The sequence below is a fragment of the Triticum dicoccoides genome, chromosome 2B, assembly GCF_002162155.2.
Source record: "Triticum dicoccoides isolate Atlit2015 ecotype Zavitan chromosome 2B, WEW_v2.0, whole genome shotgun sequence".
In the NCBI taxonomy this organism is placed as follows: domain Eukaryota; kingdom Viridiplantae; phylum Streptophyta; class Magnoliopsida; order Poales; family Poaceae; genus Triticum; species Triticum dicoccoides.
The window spans coordinates 131722670-131732921 of record NC_041383.1 but is presented as its reverse complement, the minus strand read 5'-3'; the positions used below and the strand labels follow the sequence as shown (position 1 = coordinate 131732921).

The 10252-nt window shown below is 48.3% G+C and overlaps 1 protein-coding gene across 1 annotated transcript; it reads right to left on the bottom strand.

Moving 5' to 3' along the window:
- Nucleotides 1-7042: 7042 nt before the first annotated feature.
- Nucleotides 7043-9589, bottom strand: LOC119360665. Its single transcript, XM_037626204.1, has 5 exons — nucleotides 9558-9589; nucleotides 9035-9251; nucleotides 7581-7620; nucleotides 7409-7500; nucleotides 7043-7317 (listed from the first exon to the last, which is right to left on the bottom strand). Exons 1-5 carry the CDS (start codon nucleotides 9587-9589, stop codon nucleotides 7231-7233), a joined length of 468 nt encoding a protein of 155 aa, XP_037482101.1. The 3' UTR covers nucleotides 7043-7230.
- Between the last annotated feature and the right edge of the window lie 663 nt (nucleotides 9590-10252).

The following is a 10252-nucleotide window of genomic DNA, read 5'->3' as shown; positions in this document are numbered from 1 at the left end:
CGGAGGCCGCTCATCTGACAGATCAGGTGAGGCCGGCCTTGGAGCGGGAGGACTCGGCGCGCCACGAAGGCGGCCAACAAGTCGGCCCCGACGAGGCCCTCCGACTGCGTCAAGACTCGGAGTCGCGCTACGGCGGCGGCTCCGGCGGGAGTCAACGTCTTGACTCGATGAGACCAGCTGGGGAGCCTCCCAGCTGGGGGCCGGCTTCATAAGGCGGCAGATTAACCCAGTCGCCGTCGGAGGCGAGGTTCTTCACGTAGAAGTACGAGCGCTGCCACATCTTCACCGACTTGATCAGCGAGATGGAAGGGAAGGGGTTGTCGTCCGTCGAGCGCCGCATCGCGATGTAGGCACCGCACTGAGCTGGCACGCCGGCGACGTGCGTGCCGAGCTTAGATGAGAAAAATTCTCCCCACAGCTTGATGGTGGGGAGAACGCCGAGGAAACCTTCGCACAGAGTGGCGAAGGCGGACAACAGCACCACCGTATTCAGGGTGAGGTGGTGCAGCTGGAGGCCGTGAAACTCCAAGAAGGAGTGGAAGAAGCCGCTCGCCGGCAGCCCCAGGCCGCGCATGAGGTGCGAGCGGAAGATGACCCGCTCGCCCTCCTCCGGCGCCGGCGATATCTCCCTCGCCGGCGCGGTGCGGGCTCGCACGAGGTGTGCTCCGGGGAGGCGGCGCGTCTTGCGGAGGAATTCAATGAGGTCGTCGTCGACCACTGATCCGTCCCACGCGCCGGAACGCACGGCCGGAACCGCGGCGGCGGAGGAAGAGCTCATCGCTGGCTGATGCGGTGTGGTTCTGCTCGCCGGCGGCAAGAAGGAGAGAGGAAGCAAGAGGAAGCGGGGGTCGGGGGAGATGGGCGCGCGTGCTATGCAGCTCCACTCCCCTCCTACTTATAGCCTTGGAGGCTGAGAAGCCGAGGGGCGGGCGTGGGATTAACTGCGCCCAGAGCCCCACGCCGCCCCACGATTTACCCCACGAAGTTACTGCGCGCAGTAACGACGTGGGTAGCCCAACCGTTCGCTCGGCCGCAGCGGATCCGTTCGCGTGCCGAGGCGCGGTAGTGGCGGGCCCCGCCTGACGGCCCGTCCCGTCGTGCGCGTGGGCCAACAGACTGTCCCCGCCGCGTGGCGCCGCGCGATAGGGCCGCGGCGGGCGGCAGCAGGGAAGCATATCAGGCACGCCGCCTGGTCTCCCGCCATGACTTTCGAGCTCTCTACAGAGCAGGACGGCCCTCTACGAATCCGACTACGGATAGTCGGCCCAGAGGAAGACGGCAAACGAAGCCCAGAGTCCACCACCGGGAGAATGAAACTATTGAGGCCCCCCAGCGAGTAACTCTTGGAGCCTCACCAGCTTTGGGGACTACTGTCGGAGTAATGGGCCACGGGTAGGCTAACCCGAGCCCCAGAACCTTTCAAGACATCGGGGCAAGCCACGCCCCTCAAAGCCGAGTCTGAGATAGCGACTCCCAGACAAGCCGAGTCTCAGATGGCGACTCCTAGATGAGCCGAGTCTCAGATAGCGACTCCCAGATGAGCCGAGTCTCAGATGGCGACTCTCAGATGAGCCGAGTCTCAGATGACGACTCCCAGATGAGCCGAGTCTCAGATGACGACTCCCAAATGAGCCGAGTCTCAGATGACGACTCCCAGAAGAGCCGGCTATGGAGAGTCGGCCCACGACTCCGCACTCGCTGCGATAGGCGAGGCGGGTACGACCACGGCGTGGCCGTCACCTCCTGCTTGTGAAGGGCCAGCATGGCTACAGTGAGCCGTACCGCCGGAGATCTCCGGCGTGGCCCGGCACTGTTGCCATGCCAGCCCTGACCTCAGCCACAGTGCACGGCGCACTGTGGCCATGATGGCCTACCTGTACGGCTCAGAGACGGCAGACCCGCCAGTTAGTGAGAGCATAGAAGACGGCGGATACACCCCGAAGGCGGCCCCGTGGGAGTCGGCTCCCCAGAGTCGGCCAGCCTCTCCCACGGGTCCCACGCGCCATTAACCAGACAAGACGGGGAGTAACGACAGTGATCGCCCGATAGACGGCGGCACTGTTGCCACGACCCAATGACCAAGCATGCGTCATCAGAAGCACGGCTACAGTGCCGGACTCGCCGGCGGGGCCCGCAAGTCGGCGGGCCCCAGCAGTCGGCGGAGTAGACGGCGGCATGTGAGACAGACGGCTGGGACCCGCGCCCAGCTGGATTACCATTGTACCCCCGGGGGGTAGGCCTATATAAACCCCCGGGGCACCCATGCAAAGGGTTCGCATCCATTAGCCTTAGACCAGATCACATAGGAGGAAGAGAGCTAGCCTTGCCCCCTTCTACCTCCTGAATACAGCTCTAGGAGCAACCTTGTAGTCACTACGCCTTAGTGATCATGCGGAGACCCCGCAGAGCAGCAGTAGGGGTGTTATCTCCCCGGAGAGCCCCGAAGCTGGGTAAGATTCGCCGGCGTGCATGCCTTCGCCTAATCCCGTTTCCTGGCACCGGTGACGTTCTACTCGCTCCCACCATGATAAGCCATCCTTTGGCATATGTCGCACCCAACCCCCGACACTCCACGGATGCAATCGGCTGCCACTCTGAGAAGAGAAGAAGAAAGTAAAGAAAGGAAAGACAAGCAGGGCATTGTTGCTACTTTGCCATTTACAACAATAAGGAGATACAATCTGCCCAGAATCACGTCAACAATGCCAGTCAATATAACCAAGCGCTGGGCTGCTGGATGCTATCCATAATACCAACTGTGGATTTATCTGCGTATTGAAACTTTGTCTGCTCCGTCTCTGTCTATCTGACAAAAATAAATGCCAGGTGATATCCATCCAAATTTATTTTATTAAACATATTATTTTCATTAAAAAACAATTACTCTGGTCTGTGGTAAATTTTCGCAGGGCCATTATTCATCACAAAGGTGTCACAAAGGGGCGTGCTCCAATACTATTTTTGCACTAGCGCGTTCGTGCTGTGCTGCTGAACGGACACATGCGCAAGTTGTCGCCCCTGCTACATCAACACACGTGATGGAATAATTGTCTCCGCCCGTCGTTGTTTCACCCGCGTCCGAGCCGGCTTACAACGCCGTGGCCGACTCGCCCGTCCGCTCCGCCTTACAACGACACAGACGACTCGCCCATTCGCCCTTACGGCCGGTTCACGCGTCTGCACCGACTTACAATGCGGAGGACAACTTGCTCGTCCGTACCAGTTTACAATGCCTCGGCCGACTCATCTGTTTACATCCGTGGCCGACTCGCTCGTGATTGGTTTTAACTTCACCATAGTTATCATCAGCTCCGCGGCGGATAATTTCTGGCTTAACATATCAGGTGAAATCCATCCAGTATATTTTTATATTATATATTGCTTTCTTTAAAAGAGCAATTACTCTGGCTTGCAAGTTTTCCAATGCAGGACAGATTGTCCACTGCAAAAAGGGATTATTATATCACTAAGTTATTGGATAATTCATGCCGGTTTATATGACGGTTAAATATGAAGAATCTCGAGTCAATTCCTCGAGTCGTATTGAGACTCGGGGGCTACGATGACATGACTCGGGAACTCCGGGTCATTGGAGGGAAGGATAACCCGGTTCCGGAGGCCACTGCCATATTGATGAAAATTTAAAGGCCGTCAGAAAATTGCCGGTTTAAATTAAAGATTTCGGCTTAAAATCCGGCTCAAGAGACATCTTTCTCCCGCAAAGCTTTGAAGCTCTCAAATCCGGTTCAACATCCGGCTCAAGGTAAATTTGTCTTTTACAAGCTTTGAAACTCTCAACTCCGGTTTAAAGTTCTGGTTCAAAAAGAATTAATCTCTCGCAAGTTCGAGTTCTAAGAAAAATGAAAGGTTGCCAAAAAGAGCCTGCTGCCATGATGCACGGTTCAAACATAGGTATCCTGCCTTACGGCTTATCTTATTATGGTCACTTGGGGGCTTCCTGCTCGTCGAGCATAGCTGTCGGTACCCTCTTGATCGGTGCAATGCTAATATATGGTCACTTGGGGGCTTCCTGTTCAAACATAGGTCGTATTCGAACCAAAGAGAACATAGCTGTCAAAACCCTTTTGATCGGCACACTGCCAAACTCACTAGGGGGCTTCTTGATCGTATCCGAATCATAGTTTAACCTCTTTTGGGTCCAACGTGGGTCGTATTCGAATCAGCGTCGTTAAACAACTCTCAAGGTCATTTGGGGGCTTCCTGTTCAAACATAGGTCGTATTTGAACCAAAGAGAACATAGCTGTCGGTACCCTCTTGATCGGCAATGCCAAAGCCACTGGGGGCTATATGATTGTATTCGAATCTTAGCTCAACCCCTTTGAAACGGTTTTCTGATCGTATATGAATCAGAAGCCTGAAGTTTTTTAAGTCTTTTTTGCGAACAATTTTGGGTTTGACTTGAGACCTTTTTTGGATTATATCTCAAATGTATATAAGTTTTTATGCTTAACCCGGCTTGACTTTTGACTATAAGTCACCAGCTTATGACAATCATCATCTATGTGGAAGCATTGGCTTCTAAAGATTGGGTTATCACCTTTACTGCACAGGTCATGTAAACCGCCAGTACAAATTCAATATCACAGTGGTTATATGTGAGGTATTATAACCTGCCCTGCGGTAAACCGCCAAGGGTTCTTGTGATCTACTTGTGTGCATGGTAAGACTACATTTGGGTGGTTACCCGCCCTGGCTCTTGACGTTAAGTCGCCAGGGCATATGTTGTTTAAACTCTGTGCAGGATTTGCAGAACTATGATTTATATAAATGCTGCAGTCCCAGCTCATCACTAAAATTAGTGTCTCAAAAGGGTTATTAATTATTGATTTTTCTCAAGGGCTATAAGCCACCGGGTTACAAAATTTCCGGCTTACAATGAATGCGCATTAAGTCGTCATCGGCCAAGAGCCGCCGGGTATTTAAACTCCGGATTTACTTGTCAACCGATGAGGTATTCAAATCTTTAATAGCCAAAACTGGCTGGATTTTCATGATGATATTGAATGATTGAGGTTTTCATACCGGATTATATTATTCAAATCTTGAATAGCCAACATGGCTGGATTTCTATTGTGATTATCAATAGCCAATTTTATAGAGGTCTTCAAAGTCGCTTCAGCACAATGGTTATTATTTTATCAATACAATTGAGGGAATAGTCCCGAGTCGCTGCAGGCTAACAATTCGGCACTTGGGGGCTACATTATTTAAATTGAGATTACATCAAATATGCAAGTCCCATGTCACTGCCAGAATGCACCATGGCACTTGGGGGCTAATGTAAAGTCATTTTTTGATCAACTTATTGAAGACTCGGCTCATCTCATTGTAATGAGCCGGCCCTTGGGGGCTACCAATTGCTCTTGTTAAAGCCCCGCGGTGAAGGCTACATCATAAGATGTTATTTTTAATGAAATATATATAAAGCCCCAGCTCAGTATTATCTTGCTGAGCCGGTTCTTGGGGGTTACACGTTGCTACTCAAGTTTACATAATCGTATCTACAAAGTCCCTGCTTATTATTACATAATGACCCGGCCCTTGAGGGCTACACTGGTTAAAATTTTATGAGCATAAGACAATTTACAAGTCCCATGTTGCTGCAAGCATGACAACCCGACACTTGGGGGTTACATGTGTGGAATATTCAGTTTATATGATTGAGATGAATAAAACGGATTTTTTCAAGGTTGCAACATTTATTGGAGCAAGTCTTAAACCATCACTTTGTTCTGCTCAAGACTTGGGGGCTACAGGTAATATGGATATAAGGGAGAAAAATCTTCAAATTATCAGTTTTGAGCAAATCAGCAAGATCAATTACATGACCCGGTGTCAACAACAATTATGACCCGGCATTGTCTGTTTTATAATCCGGCAATTTTGGTGATGATAAACCGGTAAGTGTTACATCTTCAATCCGGTTGAAAGTCAGATGAATATTTTAAGATCAATATTTTTTAAGCCGGTGTTTTGGAGGCCGACTCAAATGAATTACCTCTTACTATATTTTTCTACAAGAAGACCAATGTCAGCAAATTGATTCTGAAGCTGGCCTGTTAACCTGGATTTTTTAAAGAAAGAAGTATCTGGATTTTTTGCATTGACAAAGTTGAAGCATATCTGTTAAAGAAGATTTTTCTATGAGGTTATGGACATATTTATATCAACAAGGAAATGACAAGGACTTAAAGATGTTCAGGTGCCGGCTTACAAGAATATTTAACCCGGAGCACAACCTGTCAAATTTGTTCTTGAGTTATTTGCAGGATCAGTTTAACATGGATAAATCCAAATTAAACTGAGGGCTAATGTCGGGGTTATACCCCGCGGTATGACCCGGCCAGAAGTATGACGCGACCAGACTTGGCGCTTCACCGATGACCCGCTGGAAGACTGGCGACTCACGGGTCTGGCGGCTCATGGATCAGACGACTCACGAGCTGGCGACTCACGGATGGCCCTAACGGCGGGTCAGATAGAAGACTAGGCCCAAGGCCTAGAAGGCCGGCTCATGTTATGTTGGGACGGCTTAAGAGGAAAGGGATGATGAATATTTCCTTTACAAGGAAGCAAGACCCGGACTTGTATTCAATTTGTAAGAAAAGATAGACTAGTCCTAGTCCTACTAGTACTCCACATGTAACCCGCCCCTCTAACTTATATAAGAAGGGGCAGGGCTCCCCAAAAGGGGGAGGCAAGAAACAATCTCTAGGGCTAGACCTAACTAAAGAGAGCTAGCTTACCGGCGACTCCCTCATGATCATAATGAGACCTAGCCACAAACAACATGTAGAGTTATTACCGGATGATGTTTCCCAGGGCCCGAAGCTCTCCAAATCCTTGTCTTGTGTTGCGTCTCTCGATTCCGCCCAACCCTTCTCAAGCTACCGCATAGATGCGTTGGCCTCGCGACTAAGTCCTCACACTAAGGACATCTGCCGTAACAATTTCACGACATTCATCTTTTGCTGCGATAGCAACACGCCGCTCAATGTTCGTCGACACGGATAATCGGCCTGATCAACACATTACTGCTATATAAGCTAACACGTACCAGGCCCATTTCATCAATCTCAGGACAACAGTTTAATCTAACTCCAACAATGATGTCAACATCGAGCACATAGACAGGTTTGCGAGATGAACGCCTCTCTCGAATCCCAAATAGAACTAGTTTTACGAGGTCCAGCTTATCAGAGGCTTCTCTATCTTGCCTCCGCCTCTTTGATTGTCCGGATGAGATGGGAGACACGATACTGGAGCTTCTCGTTCTCCACGGCCAGCTTCCGGTTCTGCAAGGTTCAGTAATTAAGAGGAAACGTGGTTACACTAGGATCAGACAGTGGTATGGTGGTGACGGTTAGTTTCAGGTAAATCAGATACCTGTTCCTTCTCAGCAAGACATTCTTTGGTGGTTGCGTCAAGCTTTGACTCAAGATCTCTCATGGCAGATGAACTTGCCTCAGAGGGGCCATCTAGTGAACAAGGAGGGAATGTGAGGTGTCTCTTTCACGAACATGCTCCTCCTAAATACCCAAACCATATTTAAGATTACCTTTGTTCAGCAGCAGGGCTTCCAGCTTTGCTAACCGTGCCTGCAAAATATGAAGGATTCCGCCATAAATAAGACAGGAAACATTTAGGGGACACATGTGTGGGTGTAGTATGAGTACTCATGTACTCCTATCTATTAAGACATCCGTGCAATAGATCTTAACTAAGCATGATAAGCGTGTCTTCGCATTCCATGTGGATGGTCAAATACATTAACACACTTTGGATTGTTCACCATCAATAAAGAAACAAAACAGGTAGCATCGCTGCAGGATTGCTAAAAATAGTACTACTCCGCTCCATAATATAAAAACGTTTTTGAAGCTAAAACAGTTTGAAAACGTTCTTATATTATGGAACGGAGGGGGTGCTACTTATTCATACAGCATGAGCACAGCCGTTGGTATAGGTAGTAGAGCAACATCCCAAGATTAGTGTAATTAGGCAAGGCCAGCTTTTAAATGTGTGGAACTGCCAAATAAGACCGTGTCTCCTAAAAGAGATTGAAACTTGTATGTTAAAAATGTTCTAGCTTATACGGTATAGCCCGTTTAAAAAAAATTGCGTCTATACCCACCATGTCAAATCAATATGTTAGGACACCAGTGGTCTGATGGATCGTACTCCGTAATTCTGAAGGCAGCTAGACAGGCAACAAATAATATGCATCTAAAATCTGTTGCAGCAGTTGGTTGCTCGCTGACCGACAACGATTTCAATTTGCTCCAAATCAAGCACAACATAACACACACATAAACCGACTCCAGTAAGTTTTCCATTGCTTCCATGTGGCAGATCATTTCCAACGTCAAGTGTCAACAAAACAAACATAACAGGCCTCATTGCTCAAAGAACAGCTAAAACTAGTTACACATGCATCATAGCCAGTGGCAGACGATAGAGCGGCATGACAAGTTGCTTGGGTTAGTCATTTGGAAATACAGTGTCGGTGGAAAGCACAAAGCAGTGAACCTCCATCTGTGAATTTGTGGGATTAGATTATCTGCCCTGTCCTGTAATAACAAGCTAAAATTCAGAGCTTCAAATGTGGCAAAAGTTATACAATCCCTTCCCCAATAATCAGTACGACAAGTGTGTTGATGAGCCGACGCCTTGGCTACAGAAAAGCAAAAGGGACAAGGTTTGGATTCTGGAACATCTGTTTGGGAATTGCATAACTGAAGTTATGTTCCAGCAGCCGGTGGTCTCGCAGACTACAATTCTTGCAGGCAAGTAACAAAGGTAGTCGTCTAGAAGCTGCTGAGGTCGTACTGAGTTGGATCTGCTCGAAATCAAGCCCACCACGCGCGCACAAACCTACACCGCAATGTCCTAATTCGATAATCCATGAACAAATCGATAGCCTTAGCGCACCAGACTTCTAGACTAGGGCTACAGTTCTCGAACGGAGCAGAGATACTCAGGGGGGCAGGGGAGGAGACAGACGGAGCAAACCTCGGCATCGGAAGCTCTCTCCTCGAAGGATTTCAGGGCTTCCGCCGGCCCCGCCGCCATGCTCGCCGCCCGTGCCCTCGGAGTCGGAGGGGAGTTGACAAGTGGGATGAGCTGGATGGGAAGAGGCTTCAGGTTTGTGGCCCAGGATAAGAACAAAGGCCCGTTATTAAGCAAGGACAGCAAGGTTGCAAGCTTAAACGAACCCTTTTTTTCCTTTCTTTTTTAGGCAGGAAATAATAAAAAAAGAATACTCCATATGCGTAGACCACCTAGTGAGGACTATTAGTAATGAAGTGAGCCAAGGCGCACCGCCGTCATCGCCCCTCCCTCATCAGAGCCGGGAAAAATTTGCTGTAGTAGAAAGTCGGGAAGTCGTCGTGGTAAGGCCAAGGACCAACACACCAGAAAATAATCACCGCCAATGAAGCATAGCATACATCGAAAGGATTCAACCAGAGGACACATGAACATAGACGAACAGATCCGAATAGATTCACCAAAAATAGATCCACCAGAGACACACCTCCACACGCCCATCGATGAGTCTAAACGCATCGCTGGAATGGGGCTAGGTAGAAAGAATCTTATTTCATCTTCAGAGAACCGCCGCCGTCACGCCTTCCTGAGCAGGATAGAAACCCTAACAAAACCCAAAGAAACAGCTAAAATCGAAGCTCTCCGCCCAGCAGGGGTCATGATCCCCTAAAGCCATAGGAGGCGAAGCGGACCGGCGGCAGGGGCAGAACCGCAGAAGGCAGAGGAATTCTAAACTTTTTTTACGAGGTGCAGGCAAACTTCTGGATGGAACTAGCAAAGTGCTTCTTTCGTTGCATTTTCCCCAACCTTGCTAAATTTGTGAAGTATGAAAAAAAATTCAGCATTGAATAGTGTCAAATAGTAAACATCACTATCTAAAATTTATGTGTTTATGTTCAACTTTTTTAATACATATTCTACATTTTTTGGTATACATCGGAAACTTTTTTATACACGTTTAACATTTTTTCAAATCTTGATTAACATTTTTTAAATACATTATCAACTTGTTTTTTCATACACATTTTTAATGCATTTTTGTATACATAAAAAATTCATACACATTTAACATTTTACAAATGCTAGATTAACATTTTGAAATGTTTTATGTAGAGTGTTTTTTGTAATATGTATATTTAGAATATTTGGAAGTATAAACAAAAGCAAAAAAAACAAAAACAA